The sequence below is a fragment of the Stegostoma tigrinum genome, chromosome 27, assembly GCF_030684315.1.
Source record: "Stegostoma tigrinum isolate sSteTig4 chromosome 27, sSteTig4.hap1, whole genome shotgun sequence".
Lineage (NCBI taxonomy): Eukaryota > Metazoa > Chordata > Chondrichthyes > Orectolobiformes > Stegostomatidae > Stegostoma > Stegostoma tigrinum.
The window spans coordinates 29,536,076-29,561,170 of NC_081380.1; the positions used below are offsets into that span (position 1 = coordinate 29,536,076).

Genomic DNA, 25,095 nt, shown 5'->3' on the forward strand with positions numbered 1-25,095 from the left:
ACAAGTGGGAAAAGCATTGGGACTCTGGTCTAATTGAAAATGAATTAAATCTAACACCAAAGAGAAGGGCGAATAACTGCAAGCGCTTGGGATCAGAAGGGCAGAGAGCGCTACTCGTCCGATTGTAAACGCGGGGAAATATTAACTCTTCCTTTTCCGATTGCTGTGAATGAATAGTCTCACAGCTGCTAAAGAAATTGTGTGCGCGCTTGTATTTTAAGAGATCTTGTTCAGAAGCCCTTTTTGGGTAAAATAAAATGAGGTTGTAGTGGGGAGGAAAAGGAAAGGAATTCTAATAACCCATCAGTTGGACCACACCATCCCACTACACAGATATCGCCCCTCCTTGAAGGTAAGATCACTTCCTGGGTAAGAGTGTCAGTAATTTATTGAGAAGACATATGTTCCTCGCTGGACTGCCAACAGACCACGCACTGCTGCTTTTCTGTAAGGTATTTCGAATAGCTGAGGCACTTGTTACGTAGAGGGGCAGGCAGAAGTACAATTAGGTCTGTCCTTTAGTCAGCAACGACTATTTTAATAAGATGACCTTTGAGAAGGCACGTGACTCTAAACATTTGTCAAAGTTTCGGGAAGATGGCTGCTCAGAGAAGTGACATTGACAACAACTTTGACGCGATAGTGATCGGAGCAGGAATCCAGGGATCTTATACTGCCTATCATCTCTCTCGAAATAACAAGACGCTGTTAATAGATCAGGTATGTACGCTCAATCGATGCCATTTGCTGAGGTGTGAAATTTCATCCACATGACACTCAGCAGTTTGCTGGTCAAACTGAAAATGCTACCAATGCAGGGGAACATAAGTGGAAGAGAAACATATTGTAACTTCGGTACAAGTTGCGGATTCAAATGTACACATTTTTTCAACAGCAGCTGTTAAAAAGAGGATTGAACATCCTTCTACCTGCTTATCATCACCCTGAAGGGAGATTAAAAGGAATTATTTTAAAAGTAATTATGTGTAAATGTTTACTGAGTTCAATCGGACAAATGTTGAGTTACACAACTGCTGTATTGGCGGCAGAGTTACCAACACTGTTTGGTGAGGTTTGCATAAAGGTGGGCAATTGTTTGTGTTTTATTGGTGGAATCCCATTCTGGCCACCATTGTTTTGGAAGTAGTGTTTCTCCCCATTTCTAGTGGACCTGTTTGGACATCTTGCAATACACCTCTGGAACAGGTGGACCTCGAACCTGGGCCTCCTGAACCACAGTGTGAGGGACATTGGGAGGAGTGTATAACAATCCTGAACGAGTCAGATTCAGTTTTTAAGAACACGGGGATGGATGATATATTAGAATTGGTTATATTGGTTGGTGGTTATATCCTGCAATTCAGTTCACCATTCTGAAACCATTAATCAGTGACTTCAGAACGCGACTCAGTTATCTTTTCTATAGGTTTTTCTCATCATCAATATTATTACTAGTTCAGATGACTGTCAAACTTATCACACACTAACTCTCCAAAAGACCTGCTTGTTCATAGCCCCTGTCTTTACATACATTTAAATTTGTATTTTTCAAAAGCTGGACTTAGCTCTCTGGTTCCTCTACTACCTACTGTGCAAGAGGTTGTAGATTTGAAGAGTTAGGCCAAATGTGAACTTTATAGCCATATCACACTGTAACGGGCTTTAAATCCAAAATACAAGCTGTTCACATCCACAAACAACAAGGGTTCAAAGGATAGATAGCAGTCACACAGATATGGAATAAGCCGTCAGGCAAAATCTGAACATGAAATCTCAGCTGAACATGCCAGAATTACTTAGCAGGTCAAACCGTGGAAAGCATCAAGTAAACATTTCAAATCAGTTCATCTTTACTTTGGGTTTCACAGAAGACCATTGATCTGAAACATTTAGCAAACACAAGTCATAATGCCTTGCTAATTATTAATGTCTGTCCACAGTCAGTTGTTGAATCAGTGTTCCTTCATGTTGGATATGACTTGGAAAAAGCACTCAGGGTGGCAAAGGCACAGAATGTAGACTGATTGGGGGACTTTGATCTTCAGGATCAGTGGTTGTTCAGTAACACCATTGTTGACTGAACTGGCTGAGTCCTAAATGATGTGTGTGCCAGACTGGGCTGCTGGAGAGTGGTGAAGAGGATCAACTCAATGGAAAAATCTAATTGACCTTGTTCTTATCAACTTAGCTGTGGATACATCTGTCCATAATGCAGTTGGTGAGAGTGATCACCACTATATTCTTATGGAGACAGAAATCAGCTAAGTGTTATATTTGTCTAGTTTCACTGGGGAGCCATTACCCTCTGTGAGGCCTAGTAAGTTTTCTCATGCTTTCATCAGAACTGACCTCATTAACTATGGTGTCCCACTCATCAAATGCTAACTTGCCAAACTTTTTGCAGATCAGACAAATTTAATGTATCATGAATTTGACATTTTCAGGGATACCACTGGTTCCTAATGGCCTCTATGCTGCTTGTTCTGACTGCCAGCAGGTATATCGTTGCTGGAGTCTTTGTCTTTTTCTCACTCTGTGCAAAACCTCACAGCTAAGCCCAGTACAAAAAGGTACCTCCTTGGCAACTGATCCCCATGGCAAATGTGGCACCACTGGGACATCCCAAATAGAGATTCAAACCAATCACCCACTATTTACAACTCTGTCCTTTAAAAATATATCAATAGTTTAAGGACTGTTCATGTTTGGCTTTTCAAATCCTTCTTTAATCTGGGGCTAACATCAATACTTTAAACCTCTAATGGAAATAACTCAGCTCTACCAAGAAATTCAGGAAGTGTGGGGCGTCACCCATTGCTTATGTTTACTCATTTCCACTTTCAGCATCTTTATGTAAACATTTGTATCTTTTCCATGGTCATTATCTTCGGGATGTTTACCATTTCATCCAAACCAGGATATTTTCATTTAAATTTTCAAAATTAATTTTCAAAGACCAGAAGTTATATTCCTGAAATAAATATTCATAACGAACTGCACATAAGTTAAGCACTAAAGTGTTTATTTTCCACTTCTTAGGAAAGGATTGCATTGCCTTTTTTTTTGCGATGTAGGAGGGGTCTTCAGAAGGACTCCCATGTGAATTGCCTGTAAATAGGCGCAGAAGCTTTGTAGCCGTTTAGTTTTATTTCCCCTGTTTTACAGAACACTATCAATACTGGCTTCTGTTAAGTTTCTGTCATTTCTCTGAAAATTTAGTTTTATCTAATAAAATTTAAAATAGTCAAATGCTGTCTGCTAATTAACCAGAAACTGACACCATTCAAGTGTTACAAAGCTGAGGCAGGGCAGAAATGCCTGTCAGAAGAGTAGAATGTAAAAGAATTGTGCATAGAAATGGTTGCAAGAACATCAAGGCACCTGAACAACATTTGATAGGGGTTTGCGATTGTCAGCAAGTTAAGTTTAAAATTATTGATCAGAGTTTTATTTTAGGCAGTATTTGCACATTTGCAGTATTGCAGGCTCAAATTGAAGAATCCAGATCCAGTGGTCAGCATTCATCAGATCCAGATGACCTGACAATGACTGAAGGCAATGGTTTTGTGGATTCTGGGTCAATATGGCCTCAGTTTGCAGGGACGTACAATATCTGCGATACCTGTACCTTAGGTCTAATACTGTTGGTGGTTCTGAAGAAGGGTCCTGACCCAAAACATCGACTTTCCTGCTCCTCTGATGCTGTCTGACCAGCTGTGTTCTTCCGGCTCTACACTGTGTTGTCTCTGACTCCAGCATCTGCAGTTCTTGTTTTCTCCTGGTGGTATTGAAGGTTCACCACTGCCTCAATATTTCATTCTGTGTTGCAGATTAAGAATTAACTGTAGTGTCAACCTGTGTCCTAATTGCTCATTTATCAGTAATTGTTTATCAGCATTCCTGCCTCTTTAATCTTCTTTACCAGCGAACAGTCAGAATACGATTCTATTATTATTCCATGTGACTCCATTGTTGCATTCCTCAAAATCTAAGGCCAGACAAATTCCTATGATAATTGGTTAGGAGCTAAATGACAGTGAGTAGTGTAAAAGGGAACATTCACTTATTGGTAGGATGTGACAAGTGCTGCTCCCTTAAGGCATCTGTGCTGGGCCCAGGGTGGCCAGGTTAGTATTAAAGCACGGAGAGGTGTATACCCATATGGTATTTACAGATGACAGTAAGTTCAGAGGCAAAGTAGATTGTGTAGATGGGAACTAAATGTTACAAAGCGCCATAAAGTCCAGGTTTTTGGAGCTCAATGTGAGAAGCACAAGATCATAAAAAAGTAGAATTTTACAGTACAGAAAATGCTCTTCAGCCCATCAAGTCTATACAGCCAAAAATGTACTACTATCAAATAGTCTAGCCCCAATTTCCTGCACCAGGCCCATAGCCTTGAATGTTCTAACACTTCATGTGCTCATCCAAGTACTTTTTAAAGGTTGTGAGACTTCCTGCCTCAACTACAGTTTCAGTCAGTGCATTCCAGGTCGCCATCACCCTCTGAGTGAAAAAGCTTTTCCTCAAATCCCCTCTAAACCTCCTGCCTTTCACTTGAAAATGGTGCGCCATTGTTACAGAACTTTCAGTAAAGAGGAATAGCTGCCTTCCTTGCCCCCTGTCCATGTCCCTCCTAATCTTCTACACCTCAATCAGATTCCACATCAGCCTTCTCTAATCTAAAGAACCCAAGCTTAATTGGTCTGTCTTCGTAGCTGAAATGCTCCGTCTCACGTAACATCCTAGTGAATCTCCTATGTACCTCCTCAGCATAATTATATCCTTCTTATAGTGTGTAACTGACCAAAACTGCACATAGTTGTGTTCTAACCAAACTTCTGTACATTTCCAGCAATGATCTCCTTGCTGTTAGAATCCCTCAGTGTGGAAGCGGTCAATTTGGTCCAACAAATCCACACCGACCCTCCGAAGAGCATCCAACCAGACCCAGCACATCCTTTGGACACTATCGTTAATTTAGCGTAGCCACGTCACCCAATCTGCACATCTTGGACTGTGAGAGGAAACCAGAACAAACCCACGCCGACACAGGGAGAATTGCAATATTCCAGACAGGCAGTCACCAAAGGGCAGGATCGAACCCGGGTCCCTGGTGCCGTGAGGCAATAGTGCTAACCACTGAGTCATGATGCTGCTCGTACAATCTAAGTCATCCACTTTGGATTCAAATCTTTTCAATCAAAACATTTTCTTCATGGAAAGAGATAGCAAGTAACTGCACTTGCCTTCCTTTTTAGGGAAAGGTAAATGATGCAATAATTATCTGATGGTCTTCTCTTCCTGGCCCATCATCCAAAAGGAGGAATGTATCTAGAATCTGGCTCCAGGGCACTCCTTTGAATATAGCAGACAATTGACGATGCTGTTGAGTTGATCTCGGTTTCATTACATTATCCTGTTTTCCAATGTGTCTGGGCTGTCGTCAGACAAAAATAAAAGAAATGCTGATTTCCCGTAAGGTTTTATTTTCGAGCAGGTTTCAATTTAGACAGCCTTTGCTTCTACCTGGGTAAAATGCTGCAAGGTTTAATGAGACATTTTGTTTCTATAACTTTCTAGCTTTTACCTACTTAGACTTTCTCCAAACCATTTGTAGTGCCTGTTGAAGATTCTGTACTGACGTGTGGTAACAGAATATTTTTTATCCATCAGTAAGTCTTTTTTGGCAACGAGTAGAGTAAGAGCCTCAGAAGTAGCAGGTACATAGCGGGAGAGGAATAAAACTGAAGCGTACTGTCAGGATTCACGGGTCTAGAATGACATTGTCTCAGTTCTTTCATGAATGGTGCATATGGAGACTGGGCTTCACTAATAAGGCTGATCAGAGAGACGTGTCACCAATTCAAAATTAACAAGCTTACTTCACCCACAGTGAGCTGCTGCAGTGTGAACAGCACCATATACTGCAATAAAGGTCACTGCAGCCTTCAGGCTTTTTACCTCTGGCTCATTCCAGGTCATCACAGGAATTAAGTATTAACTCATGTCTGCGTTAAACAGCTGCTGTCTGGTTTGTGAAAGCAACTTTCCCCATGAACGTTTTAAAGTGACAGAATCTTAGAACTCTCCAAAGTCCACGGAGCAACGTTCTGAACCAGTGTCACCATCCAGGCTTGTTTCGATTAGTCTCATCAATTGGCACAGCCACCAGTGGCAGATGAAGGGAGGACAGTTGCACAAGAGGCCTTCGTAAGGTAGATAGAATATTTTGAAGTGGAAGTATATTGGGATCGAGGGATAGAGGGGCAAAGCCATGAAGGGATTGGAGCATAAGGAAGAGACGCTTGAATCTGAGGCACTGGGAGAGTGAGAGTGAGAGTCAATGCAGGTCAATGATGATAGGAGAGTTGGGTGAATGAGGTCAGTGCTGAGATTTTATGAGGCTCCAGGGAACTTACAAGGAGGAGTGGAGTGGGTGAATATCAAATTGGTTGAGTTGGTGGGAATAATTGCATCTTCCACCTCCCCACCACTACTGGCTGCCAGCAACGGGCATGGTGGCGGACTGCCTGCCACCTTTAGGCTAGTTGAAGACCTCATTAAGGGCTGTTAAATGAGAGAGATTAGCACTTCACTGTGTGGGAAGACCAACAGTGCTGCCTTTCAGGTCTGTATGGATCGCTCCTGATTGTTTGACTCAAAAAGGGCCATTGTAACAGCAAGATACACCCACCACCCATCCTGCCATCAGGGCTGAGCCCTCACCCAACTTCCTAGGACCTATTTGACTGGTTGCAAGGAACCCCACAAATGTAGCTGTTGTTACTAATGGTCAAGTCAGATCCCACACTGAAATCTGGCTTGATAGATATCATTTTCATTTAACAATGTTGTCTTTGACCAAAATACAAACATGCAATAATGCAGATTTGGTTTTAAGAATTAAACAGAAGTTTATTACTAAAGGTTTATTGAAAGTGATGAAAATTAAATAGTTTAGTTTATTATATTTTCCTATTACACAATTTGAAAGATTTTGAAACACATAGGAAACGACAACCCCATCTGTCCCAATACTATCATATTGTAGTACTTTAACTGCACAGAGAGTTCCCTTCTCTGTCATATTTAGTCTTGACATATCGGTTTCTTCAGTTCCAGCCTTGAGAGTTTGATAGCCTTTTTCTTAATTAGTTACACACTCAGTTTAAGTCTTTGCAGCTACAAATAATTCCTTTGGGATTCTAACCGAACACTTCTGGTCTGGAGCTTTCAGCAAAACCTTTACACTGAGTTAACATATTTTTTTCATTTTGCTGAACTAACTTCTTTCCCTAGGAGAAACTGCTTCATACATCTATTAGAACATAGAACAGTATAGCACTGTACAGGCCCTTCAGCCCACGATGTTGTGCTGAACTTTTACCCTAAACCTAAGGTCTATCTAACCTCCACCGCTACCTTATACTATCATCCATATGCTTATTTAATAGCCGCTTAAATGCCCCTAATAAGGCCAACTCCACCACCCTCTCCGGCAATGCATTCCACGTCCCTACCACTCCGAGTAAAGAGTAGAAAAAGTCTCAGAACTTCTGAAATCTGAACCAAAAAACTTTCCATACTCTGTGTTTTTCCTCTAAGCAAAAAGAAATTCAACTGAAAGTCAACTTTTAACTGAAACAAAGCTAACGTTCTTCAGGAATAATCCAAGAACTGCAGGTGCTGGAAATTCAAAACAAAAACAGAAATTGCGGAAGAAACTCAGCAGGTCTGGCAGTGTTTGTGAAGAGAAAGCAGAGTCAATGTTTCAGGTGCAGTGACCCTTCATTAGAACTGTTGATTTTCGCCAGCGATATCTGTTTTTGTGTCGATAATGCTATTAAGGTTTACTCTGTCTGCTTGCAAAATTCTACCAATGCTCTACCAAAACAAATTTCTGTTGTCATTGCAGGAACTTTCTGTCACTGGTTTTGAAAAAGTAATGGTTCCAGAATTATTGTCAAGTTAATCATTAAACACCGTCATACCATTAGACTATAAGATGCAGGAGTAAAACTAGGCCATTCAGTCCATCAAATTTTCTCTGCCATTCAGTGACATGGGCTGATCTGATAATCCTCAACTCCACTTTCCTGCCTTTTCCTCACAACCCTCGATTCCCTTACTGATTAAAAATCTCTCTATCTCAGCCTTGAATATACTTTGTGACATAGCCTCATCAACTCTCTGCAGTAAAAATATTCACAGATTGACTGCCCTCTGAAACAATGCTCCTCATCTCTGTGATTATGCCCTCTGGTCCTTAATCCTAATCTACAAGGGTAAACAACCTCTTTGCATCTAACCTGTCAAGATCCACAGGATCTTATGTTTCAGTGAGGTTACCTCACATTCTTCTAATCTCTAATGAATACAGGCTGAAACAATTCAACCTCCAATCATTGAAGCCCTCTAATCAACATAGTGAACCTTCATGCCATGCCTCCAATGCCAACACACCTGTCCTTAGCTAAGGGGACCAAAAGTATTCATAGTATTCAGCTGTGGTGTGACCAGTGCTTTATGTAGTTTTAGTAAGACATCCCTATTTTTATCCTCCATTCTCTTTTTGAAATAAAGACTAAAAAAGACTAAAGAATAAAAACAGATCAAGTGACTTCCCTACAACCTGCTGAACTTGGATACTAACTTCTTGTGATTCATGCACTAGGACTCACAAAACCCTCTGCGCTGCAGCTTTCTGTAGTTTTTCCAAATTTAAATAATATTCAGCTCTACTGATATTCCTGCCAAAGTGCGTAACCTTACATTTTCCCACCTCATTTCCTATCTAACAAGGTGTTGCAAAAAAGCCCAAAATCCACATGCAACCAGTTCAAATTCCAAACTGTGGATTGAATGATATTAAAATATGTATCAAGTATATACATGTATATCACATTGTTCTTTGGACCTGCTCACCAATACTGGTTCCAGATTTGCCGTAGTCAGAGCAGTGGTCACCGCTTTCTGTGTTGGTACCGGAATGAACGAACTGTCAGGTATCCAACTTCACATGAACACTTGGGAGTCATGACTCATCTTAAATGAGTGGATGCCCAGTTTTCAGATGGTCATTTTCAGGGATTGTAACATCTTGGCACTTCCATGACTATCTAGAACAGGGCTACTCCTGACTTCCTGGTAGCAGATAGGGCACCATCATCCTGTTCAATTTTTGGTCTTCATGTGGAATATGATGTGGACACTGGAGTAGAGGGAAGTTCTCTAGTGAATTGATGATGGACACTGGAAGACCAGCCTGGAGAGCATTGGTTCTTGTGTCTGAACGTAGCAAAGGCCAGGATGTGGGTTTCAGTGAGTTAAGAGGGGCAGCAGGGCATGTTACAGAGATGGGGCGAGGAGATCTTTGTGATGGAGAGGTTACACAATTAGAAATTCTGCTCGATAGTGAATAGGACATTCTTACTTAGTCTGCAGGGAGGAGAAATTGAATTAGTAGCAAGATACTGACTTTGTCGCCGGCGCTGAAGTGGAAGATTTTGATTTTACGAGAGCTTAACTGGAGAAAATTGCAGCTTACCAAAAATAGCCATGAATGTTTAGCATGACTAACACAGAACCCACAAAGATCAGCAAGGCTGGTGTGGGCGAGGTAGATTTGGGCTCCATATCATAATCTGGGAAGTAGCCTTTTTGAAGCAAAAAAGTCTCCAGTTCCATCTGTGACAATCAGCCCATGAGGCAGGTCTGTTGGCATTTTCCTGGTAGCTGCCAATTTAAGTGTGAGCCATATATCACACTCTATTCATCCCGCAAAACAACTGGGAGTGTGGCGATAAAAAACTTGGCTACTCCCTGAATCCTGGATTCATAACTCCTCTGAAAACTCTGATCAACAAGCGGATCCAATGACCAGCTAGAATCCTCTCTGAGAAAACAAGCACAATGTTTGCACTGTTGGACCAGACTCGCTAGCTCACTGAGAGATTTTCAAATGGTAATGACTCACAGAGTACTGCACACCACAAGTTGACAATAATCTGTCGCATGACAAGGGAGTAAACACTGATGACAGAGGATGGCTAGAAATAAGAAGGCTCCAACAGTTGCCTGTGGCCAAAATGTTTTACAGCAGATCAGTGAACGTCAGTGCTACAACCTACATGGCCCTATGTTAGCTGTCACTTTAAGTACATTTCCCAGACCATTCACAAATAGACTGCATCTTCCCAAAGGTAACATTACAACTCATGGCATTATGGTCACCAGCTTCTTCTGCACACAGACATTCAAAATGAATTATATTGTTCCCCTTCTCCAGATCTGCTTCTGCTGGTTTCAGTACAGGAACTAGATAAGATAATCTCATACTCAAATTGATCTAAAATTCTGTAGATCAAGCCAACCGATAGCAATGTTCTCAATGAAAATGCTCATACAAATTTCAGAGCATTGATTTAACATGAATTTGTTGCTGTTTCTTGTAGTTGAGTGCTTCTCCACAGTGAAAAGGGGAGAAGCTGAAGTATCCAGACAACTCTCACTCCATTCCTGTTGGGCAGTTGCAAGAAATATTTGGTCTTGAGTAGAGTTAGACCATGTGTGGACTGCCTGAAGTTAGGTCCTTGCTTCATGTTTGCTGATGCTTCATCCTGAGCTGTTTTCTTGGCCAGTTTGTTGCCACTGGTGATTTCCCATTGCTGCCTCTTCCCAGTGACTAGCAGAGGAGGCAGGTCCCAAGTCTGCCTCTGCTGGAATAGGATTTGAATCAACATTGTTGTTCTGAACCACGTCTCCATCTAACCAACTGAGCTGTCTCCCCTTGTGCAGACTGCAAGTGGTGAAGAAAATAATGATGCTTGGTACTCTATTTAACAATGACTTACATCTTAGATGAGTAGCTTCAGAATAAATTGAAATACAGATACAGCCAGTTGGTTTAATTTGTTTTGTGCTTGTCTCTATTCTTCTACAAAATATGCAGAAACATTCACACACTTGGGAAAAGGCGGGAGGAATGAATACTACTTTCAGTCTGTTACCTTTTGTTTTAAGAGATGGTCCATAGGGTTTTTCCTTTTTGGCCATTTTCTGTGCCCACTATGAACAATTCGAAACTAACCTCAGTGCTGGGAGGTATATACCCATTTCCTGACATCTGTCAGTTCCAATCCATCATCTATTGTTAGCGTTCAATGGGTCTGTCTGAAAGTTACTCATTATCCCTTTAGCAGATGTCTCCCAACGATGCAGCTAAAACTCAAACCCATCATTTGCAAATTATTAGCTGGCCCCCATGTTCTCACCAAATGCAAACACGTGAGTTTTGTGAATTTGTTGTAATCTACTGATTGCCTAAAACAAAACTAAACAATACCTTTCATCTCACATTATGTATTATACCTGATTATAATATGACTTCAAAAATTGTAAATAAAGTGTTGAGCTGGATGAACACAGCAGGCCAAGCAGCATCTTAGGATCACAAAGGTTTTGGGCCTAGACCCTTCATCAGAGAGGGGGATGTGGAGAGGGTTCTGAAATAAATAGGGAGAGAGGGGGAGGCAGACCGAAGATGGATAGAGGAGAAGATAGGTGGAGAGGAGAGAATAGGTGAGGAGGTAGGGAGGGGATAGGTCAGTACGGGGAGGACGGACATTACAAGGGGCCGGGATGAGGTTGGTGGGTAGGAAATGGAGGTGCGGATTGAGGTGGGAGGATGAGATAGGTGAGAGGAAGAACAGGTTAGAGAGGTGGGGACGAGCTGGGCTTGTTTTGAGGTGCAGTGGGGGGAGGGGAGATTTTGAAGCCTGTGAAATCCACATTGATACCATTGGGCTGCAGGGTTCCCAAGCAGAATATGAGATGCTGTTCCTGCAACCTTCGGGTGGCATCGTTGTGGCACTGCAGGAGGCCCAGGATGGACATGTCGTCTAAAGAATGGGAGGGCGAGTTGAAATGGTTCACGACTGAGGTGTATTTGTTTATTGCGAACCAAGCGTAGGTGTTATGCAAAGCGGTCCCCAAGCCTCCACTTGGTTTCCCCAATTTAGAGGAAGACACAGCAGGTACAGTGGATGCAGTATACCACATTGGCAGATGTGCAGATGAACATCTGCTTGATGTGGAAAGTCTTCTTCGGGCCTGGGATAGGGGTGATGGAGGAGGTGTGGGGGCAAGTCTAGCACGTCCTGCGGTTGCAGGGGAAGGTGCTGAGTGTGGTGGGGTTGGAGGGCAGCGTGGAGTGGACAAGGGAGTCGCGGAGAGAGTGGTCTCTCCAGAAGGTGGACTAGAGTGGGGATGGAAAAATGTCTTTGATGGTGGGGTCGGATTGTAGATGGTGGAAGTGTTGGAGGATGATGCGTTGTATCCGGAGGTTGGTGGGGTGGTACGTGAGGACGACGGGGATCCTCTTAAGATGGTTATTGCGGGGGCGGGGTGTGAGGGATGAGATGCGGGAAATGCGAGACACGGTCGAAGGCGTTCTCGACCACTGAGGCGTGGAAGTTGCGGTCCGTGAAGAACGAGGACATTTGGGATGTGCGGGAGTGAAATGCCTCATCCTGGGAGCAGGTGCGGCAGAGGCGAAGGAATTGGGAATAGGGGATGGAATTTTTGCAGGAAGGTGTGTGGGAGGACCCCCCCCAGTCCTCACATACCACCCCACCAACCTCTGTATACAACGCATCATCCTCCGCTCAGTTCGCAATAAACAACTGCACCCCCCAGTTGCGAACCATTTTAATTCCCCCTCCCATTCTTTAGACGACATGTCCATCCTGGGCCTCCTGCAGTGCCACAATGATGCCACCCGAAGGTTGCAGGAACAGCACCAGGGACCCGGGTTCAATTCCAGCATCAGGCAACTGTCTGTGTGGAGTTTGCACATTCTCCCCGTGTCAGCGTGGGTTTCCTCCGGGTGCTCCGGTTTCCTCCGGGTGCTCCAGTTTCCTCCCACATTCCAAAGGTGTGCAGGCTAGGTGGATTGGCCATGCTAAATTGCCCATAGTGTTCAGGGATGTGTGGGTATAGGGGGATGGGTCTGAGTGGGATGCTGCAAAGGGCGGTGTGGACTTGTTGAGCCAAAGGGCCTGTTTCCACATTGTAGGGAATCTAATCTAATCATCATCTCCTCTATCCATCTTTGGTCCGCCTCTCCCTATTTATTTCAGAACCCTCTCCCCATCCCCCTTTTCAGATGAAGGGTCTAGGGCCGAAACGTCAGCTTTTGCGCTCCTAAGATGCTGCTTGGCCTGCTGTGTTCATCCAGCTCCACACTTTGTTATCTCTTATGGTTTGAGGATGTTTAATTCCTCCAAAGTATTTGAGACAAGTAGATTTCATTTGTTTAGAACAGTGGGAGTGAAATTGAACCATGCCAGCAGTAGCAAGGCAATGGCAGAGTTTTCATCGCAACAGTTTTTCTTTTCCATCAACTTGGGAAAATATTGCCAAACATTTAAATCTAACACAAGCAAATAGACCAATTTCACCCCTTCACTTCAGGGAATATTATTATCCATGCTTCTGACAAACTCTGCATCTAGACATCTGATTTAAAAGTAATTCTTAGATATATTTCGGTGAATTTTCAGAAGCCATTATGTCCTTCAGAGATTTGTCAGAAAGCACAAGCCAATAACGATGTTTCATCATAGCTGTATGTGTCAGGGGTGTCAGGTCTAAATCATTTTATGTCTCTGGATCATTTTGTTCCAGTCACATGGGGACCAGTAGCTGACTGAGTACAAACTTCAAATATTGCCTACATTTTTAACAGGGCTAACAGAGAACAGCGTTCTATTTATTAATGCTGGTGTTTCACCACTTTTCAAAAGAATTGAAAATGAGTGATGTTTTTCCTAAGTTAACATCTTTAATCACCCACAAAAGCTTGACTTGCTTTTGACTTGCTGCATGTTTAATAGCTCAAGTTGCGCACTGAAAATGTATCATTCTTGAAATGTCAGGCAAAATTTAAAAGCTGCATGGATAAAACACATAAGAAATGAAGAAGCATATTTTGTAAAGAATGTTAGTCTTTGGAACAGAATTTGCACCAGATGTATGTTAGTATTTTAAGGCATTGTAATAGTTTTAAGGTTTTACAGTTTTCTGTGAGAGAAAGTTGACAAATGTATTAGATTAGATTCCCTACAGTGTGGAAACTGGCCCTTCAGCCCAACAAGTCCACACCGCCCCTTGAAGCATCCCACCCAGACCCATCCCCCCATAATCCACACACCCCTGAACACTATGGGCAATTTAGCATGGCCAATCCACCTAGCCTACACATGTTTGGACTGTGGGAAGAAACTGGAGCACCCGGAGGAAACCCACGCAGACACGGGGAGAATGTGCAAACTCCACACAGACAGTCGCCTGAGGCTGGAATCGAACCCGGGTCCCTGGTGCTGTGAGGGTGCAGTGCTAACCATTGAGCCACCGTGCCACCTTTTTTAAAACCTGTATTTTTTACCACTCCTATTCCTAATGCAAATCATTAAAATATTCCCCTCAAACAATCTTCACATTTCTTGTAACAGTGCAGTATTTAATTCAATTTTCCATATTCCAAGCCTGGCTTAACATCGCTATGATGGCTGACAAAGCTGTAAGTGTTTTCAAAATTCTGAAGGATTTAGTGCTCACAGGAGTCCAGGGGGCTCTCTGTATGACCCTGTGTGACCCAGAATTCTGAGTACGTTGTGCCCACCTGAATCAGATATTATTTGTCCAGGGGTTAACAAGATGGATTGATGTGGGAAGTAAAAGGTTACCATAGCTCGTAGTGTTAAAGTTGTTTTTAAACAGAGTATAGGGAATAGGAGTAGGTCACTCAGCCCTTTAAACCTGTTCAAGGTGGATCTTTTATTTCAATGCAATTTTCCGGCGCCATCCCCCAAATCCTGTGATATTTTTAATATGTAGCATTCTGTCAATCTCAATCTTAATATGTTCAATGACTGCACCCCCACAGGAACTTGGAGCAGAGAATTCCAAAGATTCACAACCCTCTCAGTTATTAAATTTCTCCTCATCTCAGTCCTGACTGGCCTGCTTCTTATTTTCTCTGTGGGTGTGTATGAGGCACTTCCTCTGAAACTGTTGTATAAATGAACATGCTGTAATTTCAGGACACTTCTGTTTATTGAGGACTCTTCACTGCATGATGTGTGTAAGAAAGACTTTCTGATGTCAGCCGACTCCAATTCCCTGGTGGCTTTTGACTCGCAACAGTTATCGCTTTTACCCCTATTGGAGAGAATGAAAATATTCCCACTACACAGTCATATCTTGTAAAAGAGCAGCATTTGTCAATGTTACAAAAAATATCCTTAGAGAAAGATCATGTAATGTAAACAGGTTTGTTCTACTCTGCCGTACTTTCAAAAACATTTACGAGTCAACACTGCTTTCATGCTTGATGTACAACCGTTCTCTAAACTGCTTGTTATGGCATTGTATTCTATGAGGGATAGATTTAACGTGTAACCTGCAGTCATCCCAAACTTAGTAACAGGTATCTATTTTCCTTTTTGATTTGATAACTACTTTTAAAAACGACTCTGTATTCTTGTTGAAACTTAGCATTTATCTCTCTGCTTCCAGTTTACTTTGCCACATACCCGTGGAAGCTCTCATGGGCAAACTCGAATTATTCGGAAAAGCTACTCCAAACCTTACTACACAGAGATGATGACTGAATGCTTCCAACTCTGGAAGCAACTGGAAGCTGAGGCTAATGTTAAACTATTCAGGTAACTAAGCACCGTATATTGCCAGATTGTGGGCATTTCAGCAAGAAAATAAAATGTTTGCACTTACACAGTGGATTTTGTTTTGTAAGATTTGGGTTATAGTAAATGAATAGGCATTGCAAGAGTTAAATGGCCTTAAACTTTTCTTTTAAGCTACTATTCTGGAAAATCACACTGCAAATGCTATGGTACAGTCTGTTGATATGTGGCAGGAACTGTCTACAGCCTCATCTGTTGTCTCGTTCTATGTCTGGGATTTGTAACTTTGTATGTTTTTAAGTACTAAATTCCCTCTTTCACTATTTTTTTTCTCATTGAGGTTTGCTAGATTGCTGATCTCTAGGTTAATGACTGCAGTTTGTAGTTTTCTTCTGTTGGAATTAGGAAAAAGTTAAAACCTAAATTTACTTTGCAGTTAAAGCTTTGGTCCTTAAAGTCCACAGTTCTGTCATCAGCCATAAAAGCGGTAAACTGGCATGGAAAATGCTTGTGTTAAGATTAAAACAGCGAAAACTTGACCATAGCATTTGCAGTGCACATGGTTAGATGGATTTATTTGCAGTTCTAGCTTTTGCGATATATCCTGGAATGTTTGAGTCATTCTCTGTATAGAAGGACCCGGAGGAAAATTGATGGATGTAAAAATGTAAATGAATACAAGAAACAAGGATCACACCTTCTACTCAAATGACAATAACACATAATACAATCAATTGGACTTCAGATCTGCTGCACATATAATTTTCACTGATGTTTAAATAAGATCATAATTGTTATGGAATCAGGCATGAACGATCAGTAGACAGTCAAAGTACTTCAAATGTATTATTTTGGAATTAATATTGAAACAAAATAACATTTGGCACCTAGTAACTATTGTTACATACATACTGTTCACTATCTTGCCAAACCTCCTTTAAGAATGTAGCTAATCGAAATTACTTTGAATGAATGATGCATTTGTATACATGGATCAGAAGAATAGTCGTAGATCCTCTCTTCACAACACTATCCCAGTGTGTTCACTGCAGCCTAAATTTTGTGTGATATTTGAAACACATAATAAATTAAAAGCAGTTAGCCTGCTAAGAAATTGGGGAGTTCTGCTGAATATCTCAGTTCACTGGAAGCAAAGGCAATATCACTCTTGTTCACAGTGAGATAGCATCCCTCAACAAAAACATGATGCAATGTAAACATGACAAAAATTAAAATCAGTCTGCCTGTATTTTGAGTTAAGCATATTGGTAAGGCTATATAGGGCCAATCCGACTCCAGTAGCACATGCACAGCAGGAAGTGGCCTTAATCATACAGAAACACTTCTATTCTAGAATTTTGACAAGAAATTCTGCATTGAAATGTAAAAATATAGATTGTCTGCTTCAATCATGTCACAGCACTTGTTCTTGGAAAATACATTCTCTTTTAGGAAAGTACAGTCCTATGGCTTGCGTTCATTTCTTCAATTATGTTTTGAGCAATTTAGAAGTTATCTCCTTTTCCTTTGAAGAATGCAGATCACTTTAATTCAGAGTAGGTTCGAATCAACTAATTGAGTCACGTACTGTTGCTCAGTGATTTCTGAGTTAATGCTTGGTGTTCTATTTGTACAACTTTTTATTTATTACTTTTTGTATTGCATCATATTCTATTATGCAGTCAGTCTGAATATTGATGAGTAAGCGTTTCTGTGAAATAAGGATGGAAAATCCAACTCTCTTCAGCCTGCAGTCCTTAACAATTGTTTAAAATGGTTAACGTTGGCTATAATTTTTTTTGTTTTTATTATTTTAAACCGGTTACATCAGGCTATAAATAGCAAATTTATTCACCTTTCTGCTTGATGTATTCCTTAAATCACTATTCTTCACTTTGTAGAAAGTAGTAACTGTTCATGTTGTATTAAATTCTCTGTTGTAAATTTTAATCATGTACCAGAATGTGGGAGTTCCTCATGTGAATACATTTTTTTCTATGCGAACCATCAAAGCTAAATTTTAAGTCAGTCAAACCCATTGAATGCCTACTTAAATGGCTCTTTAATGTATTTTGAGAGTATATTTAGTGAATTTTTACAAAGTAGATATTTAATTTTTAGAAATGCTTTCAAAAGGCTCAGCAAAGTTCAACTTGCAGTCACAGAAGTCCAAGGCTGCTGACATGCAACACACCAACAATAAATTTCTCATGGACACCATGCTATCTCACGGGAGTAAGTAGATGCTCATTGATTCCCAAGAAGTATATCCTATAATGGCTGCTGGTATTGCATGCACCTACAAAATAAACCCCGTGTTCTCTAATTATGCAGCTACACCACCAGTATTGTTCAATTCCCCTGGTTAATTAAGTTTGCCTGCTATCTCACTGTTCAGTACTTATCTTCAGTAATTGTGTTTGTAGGTTTTCTACAGTTGCAATAGGTCGAGTTATTCAGTGTTCATCACAGAAATGTAATACCCTGAACAGAATTTTGACCTGCTTTGAATTACATTCATTAAACAGTTTCAGACTCCCAAATAAAGGAAAATTACATTCAAAATCATAGGAACTGACAGCATAGTCTGTGCCCAGTGTTTCTTTCTCAATATGGTTATACCTAACCCCTATCATCTAGCTTTACAATGCTATATTAATCAACTATAGGTTGAAGTGAGTGCCTCAAATATTGAGACCAATATACATTTTATGCTGGTGAGGAGACCTCTGCTTATGAGTGGAAGATGGTGATTTAATGGTAATGTCACTTGAGTAGTAATCCATTAAGCAAGATTAATGCTCTGGGGTCATTAGTTCTGATGTGTCCATGACAGCTGGTGGAATTTAAATTTGGTGAATTCAGTTAGAAACTTAAAAAGAGTCTCATGGTCATCATTACTGCATGAACTGTTGTAAAAACCCATCTGTTTCACCAATGCCCTTGAGGAGAGGACCAGGCTACCTGGTCCTGAGATAAAGGGACTATTTTAATGCACGTGTCATGTTAACCAGGAGCCCTGATGTTGGCTCAGCTAAGTGATTGATACTTTTTTTTTCTGGATCAGATCAGCAAATTAGACCAGTCCAGAGTCATTACTACTGCACCCCTAAGTTCTCCCCACTGATAAAGATACACCTGGTTAAATAAAATGTAACTGGGCTTTTAATTTTGTCACAACTTCGGGGTTACTGGTCTAGAGCCTTGGTGGCCACAAAAAATGAATTTTATAGTTGTGGAATGTCAAATTTCTGTATGATTTTAAAAGTACATCATAAGTCTATTTATGATATTTCTATTTCTACTTAACCCTGTTCTATGACAAAATCATTTATTCTATTGTGTAAGTTTTAAATTCAGTGCATTTTTCTTTCTAGTTTGCTGTCTATGAGAAAATAGCAACGCGATTAAATTCATAAAGTAACCAATGACATTGTGGGTGCTGGATGCCCAACGTTCCCTACAAAACAGCATGGTAGCTCAGTGGTTGGCATTGCTGTCTCACAGCGTCAGGGATAACAAAGTGTGAGGCTGGATGAACAAAGCAGGCCAAGCAACATCTCAGGAGCACAAAAGCTGCCGTTTCGGGCCTAGACCCTTCATCAGCATCAGGGACCTGGGTTTGGCTTCACCTCTGGGCGACTGTGCAAACTCCACACAGACATTCTCCTGCTGTCTGCGTGAGTTTCCTCTGGCTATTTCAGTTACCTCCCACAGTGCAAGGATATGTAGCATAGTTGGATTGGCCATGCAAAATCGTACAGGGTTGTGCAGGCTAGAAGGATTACCTGTGGGAAATGCAGGGTTACAGGAATAGGGTAGGGGGGTGGATCTGGATGGGATGCTCTTCAGAGGGTCCGTGTGGATTTGATGGGCTGAATGGCCTGCTTCCATACTGTTGGGATGCTGCTTTTCACTTGTCTATGTTGTTTCGCTAAAATGTGGGATGAAAGAAAAAAGATGAAGTTCCTGCTAGAATGATCACCAAAATTTTGCAGACATGTTTCATTGATGTCAGCGATGGGTGTCCGTGACCTTCTCAGATCATTTTAAATGGGGGAAGTTTAATTAGGCTTGATTCATGTTGCAGATGGCTGTTAATTATTGAGCAATCTTTAACTGTGTAAGATAGATGAAAAAGCTAACAAAAGGCAGTAGTGGAAACACAAATATTTCCTCAAGGCTTAGGTTAATTCAGAATGGGAATGGGATGGTGCATGTAATTTTATTCATTTTAATAGATTGTGACAATGGAATCAATTGGTGAGTACAATAAATGAAGTATGCCTCAATGAAGACCTCTCCATCTCCCTGTCATAAGCACACAACTCTTTATCCAAAAGGAATCTGCGTCAAATAGCAATGGATTAAAGCTCTTGTTTTCTGTATTGTTATGGTGAATTTGTTGCAGCAATCTCAAATGCTTTGTGTTACAGTTCATCTTAATGCAAACTCAAAATGCCAGACCATTGCCTGCTTTCGCTCAGAATCTATCACGTTACATGTTTTCATCCTGTGTAGCAGCATATCAGCGAAACCTTAGATGTCATTTAAATAATCTGCATACTGAGCTTGGATGTAAATATCCTGACTAATCTTTCTACCACCTTCAGTCAATTCACACCACATTCACAAATTACTTCTTCTGTTTTGACACCATATATAATTCCCTTTTCTCCTGCACAAACAAAAGCAGAAGTTTCCGGAAAAGCTCAGCAGGTCTGGCAGCATCTGTGAAGAAAAAAATATCAGAGTTAATGTTTTGGGTCTGGTGCTCCTTCCTCAGAACTGATGGTGGCTGGGAAAGCGTCAGTTTATGTGCAGAAGATAAGGAGGCCTAAACTGATGTATTCCTAGGGTCACCAGATCCGAAGCGTTAACTCCGATTCTTTTCTTCATAAATGCTGCCAGACCTGCTGAGCTTTTCCAGAAACTTCTGTTTTTGTTCCTGATTTACAGCATCCATTGTGCTTTCGGTCCCTTTTCTCCTTGTTTAGTTGACCTTTCTCAAATGAAATTTAGCCAGTGCCAATACCGATTTTACTTAATTGCAGGCTGGATGGTAGTATAATATGTTCAGTTCTTTTACCTTCCTGTTTCTGCACTGATGGATGCTGTTCTGAACAAATATTCATAGCCAGTGTCAATATAGCTCTGCTTTAAAGAGCAGTAGAAGCCTCTCCCTTAATTTTTCTTGCCTCTCAGGTCACACATACTCACCACTGGAACCAGAAAAAAAAGCCATCTGGCAGAGATCTTTGTGGTTTGAATAAGGCGGATGTTCAAGCCAGGCAGTTCCATCGAGAAAATTTACTTGAACTTACCAAGAAAGAATACCAACCCTCTGTTATCCTCCAGGCAGTCTGGGCACTTAATGAATGGATGCAAAATTGAACTGGAAGCAAATTGAATGCAGCCAAATCTGTAGGCTCCCCAAATGCCTCAGCTGGTTAGAGTGCTGAATGGCTGAAGCATTGCAGCTGAAGGGTTCCCAGATTTAATCTCCAATCTGTGCTGTTAGCCGATCTCGTGTAAGGTAATAGGTGGGGTGTGGCAATTTATCTGCATAATAGAATAGAGAAATTCTGTTAAAACTAACGCAATTACTCTATCATTCTATCACTAAGGACTGACCATAGCTGGAAGTATAAGTTAGATTACTGGCCAAGATCAGTGCTCTTTCAACTCCATTAGCACTCACAGGGAGACTCAGATATGAAGGATCAACACTCAAGTCAAGAATCTATGTTCCCTGCAAACATATACAAGCAAGCATCAAAATCATCTGGAAAACAGAAAGGAGGAGAAGAAACTTCTGCTTTAGTTGCACTGGCATTACCGGGCTAATGTTCAAGTAAAGAAGACTATATAAATGAACAATTCTGTTGTAATGTGTCTAATCTTGTGTTTATCTGTAGACAAACGGGTTTGTTGGTTCTAGGCAAAGAAGGAAACCCAGAATTTCAAGCCATGAAGTCAACATTGGTCAAGAACCAGATTCCTATGGAGAGTTTCACACGTGAACAGTTTTCACAGAGATTCCCAGCAGTAGATCTTCCAGAAGAAGAATCTGCGGTTCTTGATAAATCAGCTGGAATCTTGTACGCAGATCGAGCATTAAAATCTCTCCAGGTAATGTGCTTCTTTCACAGGATATTAAATAAGCTAAAAATCATTCCGACTGTTTGAAAATAGTCAAAAATAATATCTTCAGAGTCCTTTTGCTGATGTATAATTTATTCCATATCAGTTCCGTCAAGAGTATTGTGTGCATTATTGTAGAATGGTTTAGCTACCTTTGCTTCCTTTAGTACATTCTAGGTCAGGAACAGAGTGTTAAAGTTGTCTCTTAGTTTATGGCTTTAGTGGAATACAGAGTGTGGTACTGAGCTGCCTGAACTAGAAGAGTCACAGGTTTAATGCCTTTGTCAGGAGGAGTTATTTGATTTCAACTTGGTAGCTGTGTGGGTTCTTCAGCGGGCATCCACCTGCCTGGCTTTGGAGAGGAGAGAAGTAAATCAAGATTTACATTCCTCATCTCTTCTCATTGAACTGTGCTGGTTTTGGTATTGAATGAGGGCAGCACAAAGCCCAGCTATCATACTCATTGGGGGAAAAGCCCATAATCTGTGTGTAAGAGAATGCTTCACTACCAGGAAAATGATTGTTGAAATGGAGTCATTTTCCTATTGTAGGAAACAGAGAATGAAGAGAAATTATCTCGGTGAGGCAGTAGCAGCCAGTAACTGCTGTGGTCTTGAAAACACTTGCCTGAACAAATTTAAAGCACCAAAATGCAAGTTAAGGATGGAGAAAGAATCAGAGTTCTAAAACAGTTAATGCTAGAGTGCAAGCCCAAAAGTTCAATTTTCCAACGTCTCATTCTCCTCCACGATGTGGGGAAGGCATGGGAAAATGACATTGAAGTAGGTGATCAGCCGAGATCTAGAACATTAGAGCAGGCTCAAGGGGCTGAAAATCCTACTCCTCCTCCTGTGTCCACCTAAATCATTGCATTCCTCCAGCCGTTTAGGCCTGTCAGGAACAATATGAGAGAAAATCAGCGTTTGATTGAAGGAGCAGTTCCTCAGAGATTCTGACCATTCTGCTCAGAGCAGTGACTCTTCTCTAATTAGTCACCCCCTTGTGATTATGTTTTCCTAGGCATTTTTGTGGCTTTTTTTTGGGTGAATTCACCTGCCAACCCTGTGTATTTTGGGCATTCATTCACACCATGATTTCCAACTCTGATCAGATCTCATGATACTGGACAGAGACCAGAATAAAAATGAGAGAAGGGAATAGAATGGGAACTTCTAAAGCAAGGTTCAGAAAAGTAGTTGTAGTTTCTCTGGGTGACAAGAAAATATGATGCCTTTTGATCAATTCCTTTGGTGGATATTTATCCAAAATCTCTCAAACTTGCCAATACAATTCAACCTCATTGTATAGAATGAGTTACCATAGGAACCAATCACCACTGTCTATGTAAAGTAACTCATGGGATACAATTGAAAAGCCTCCTGAGATCTGTCACAGTTATTGGGCTGTTTCTTATCCCATTCCTGTGGATTTGTGAGATAATCTTATTAGCAATCTTCAATGTAAAATCCAAATGCTTTAGCCAAATGGGTGTTACCCTGAAATATTCTGAACAGCAACTGACTGATATTAACCTTACTAAGGTGGTGATTCAATATTAGTTCAACAGTGTGGCACACTTTCTAAGTACGTGCTTATGAATTAATTTAGATAATTATGACTTAGTGAGTGTATCTTAGCATGGAAGTGAGCTAAGATTCTATTTTGTATTCACTGAGATCATTTTATAACACCCCCATTCTAAAACTCTCTGGGCCTAATTTTCCTTGTGTAGAAAAATGCAGGTAATTACTCCTCCTTCACTCTTCTCTGATTATGGTTTTGGATTGAGGCAGCGGAACAAGTTGAGCGTATTTACTCATGGCCTTAGTTTGGAATGCTTTCATTTCTGGGCCTCAGTAATTAGTTGACTGGGAGATGATGCTTTGGCGATCAAAGCTAGCTTTATTGGAATGGCCACAGACAAGTCATAGAGTGGGTTTACAGGAAGTCTTGCAGGAGCAGCCAGGAGAACAGAAACAGTTTGTGGTGCTGGAAGGAGCATTCCTGATACTCTGGAAGTACTCCAAAGGACCATTGCACACTTACTTTGGAGGCTCCCATTTGCCTGCAGACCTGATTCAGTCCAGTAAGAAATGCCAGGGCCACCTATTTGAATAAAAGCAAAATACTGAAAATTCTGTCAGTCCGAAACAAACACAGAAAATGCTGGAGAAACTCAGCAAGTCTGACAGCATCCGTGGAGGGAGAAAGACAGTTAACATTTTGAGTAATGAAATAACTTTTTCAGGAAAAACTGGCAGATCAACTTTCCCACTCTTGACTTCCTTGGAAGAAGCACTCTTGGCCTCCCAAGAGGCTTGTAAAGGTGCTTATCTTCTCTCTGAAGCTTCCTTTCCTTTGTTTAGCTGCCAACTTTCCTGAAACATGGTAAGCTGGTCAAATCAGACCAGCACAAACTCATTAAAATCTTGTAAATTGCCAAGCTGCTACCAGTTCCTATTTCCATTAAATTGCAAACTAGGTGGGTTGAGATTGCTTTTGAAAGTTTTGGAATTTGAACTCATGACCTGGCCCTAAGCCACCTGTTTTTGGTGTTAAAATCCAGCCTGAATATCTGAAATGGAAGATGTTCCATTCTCTGGAACAGCACCCCTTTCCTTAATGAACATTCGAAAATCATTCTGGAGGTAACTGAACAGGGTCAGGTTACCTCAGGTGCGCGTGTTTGAAGAAACCCTTGTGGAGCATCATTTTTCTAAAAATGTGTTCATCTCATAACATTTTGCTTTAAAATATAGAGGCTTGTGCACACTTTGCAGTAGCCCCAAGAAGGAGATATGGTGGGGCCAGGGAACGTAATAAAACATTGTCCGATATTAGGAAAACTAGATTAGAAACTAATATTGCATACTTTCTTGAGCAAGGAGGAATGGACAGAATCTAGGCAGCAAGGGAAAGAAATAATGACTAAATAGGAAACTAGGAACAACTAAAATGATAAAAGTAGATGCTATTATCTTCCCAACAGAGTCTCAATACTTTAAAGGACATTTAAATTCCTAGTCCACTTGACTACATGAGAGGGTTTTGCATTTTCAAAGATTTACTGTAACAGACAGTAAAAGCAACATAAACAAAATATTACTTAGTAGGCAACTAACACATTAAAATACAGATAATACAAGTATGAATAATTTCTCATAAAATGACCAACTCCACCCCAGTTAAGCTTATAAATTATATACAGCATTCTGCAGAATGATCATCTATGTGCAAACCA

At 41.0% G+C, this 25,095-nt stretch overlaps 1 protein-coding gene across 2 annotated transcripts in view; it reads left to right on the forward strand.

Annotated features, from left to right (window-relative positions):
- Positions 1 to 380: 380 nt before the first annotated feature.
- The window catches only part of pipox (pipecolic acid oxidase), a 60,138-nt gene continuing 35,423 nt past the window's right edge, over positions 381 to 25,095 (forward strand). For both annotated transcript variants that reach the window (XM_048556703.2, XM_048556702.2), the window contains exons 1-3: positions 381 to 720; positions 15,583 to 15,731; positions 21,629 to 21,842. In XM_048556703.2, coding sequence (XP_048412660.2) covers positions 598 to 720; positions 15,583 to 15,731; positions 21,629 to 21,842 — 486 coding nt within the window. In that variant the 5' untranslated portion in view covers positions 381 to 597. The remainder of the gene's footprint in view (positions 721 to 15,582; positions 15,732 to 21,628; positions 21,843 to 25,095) is intronic.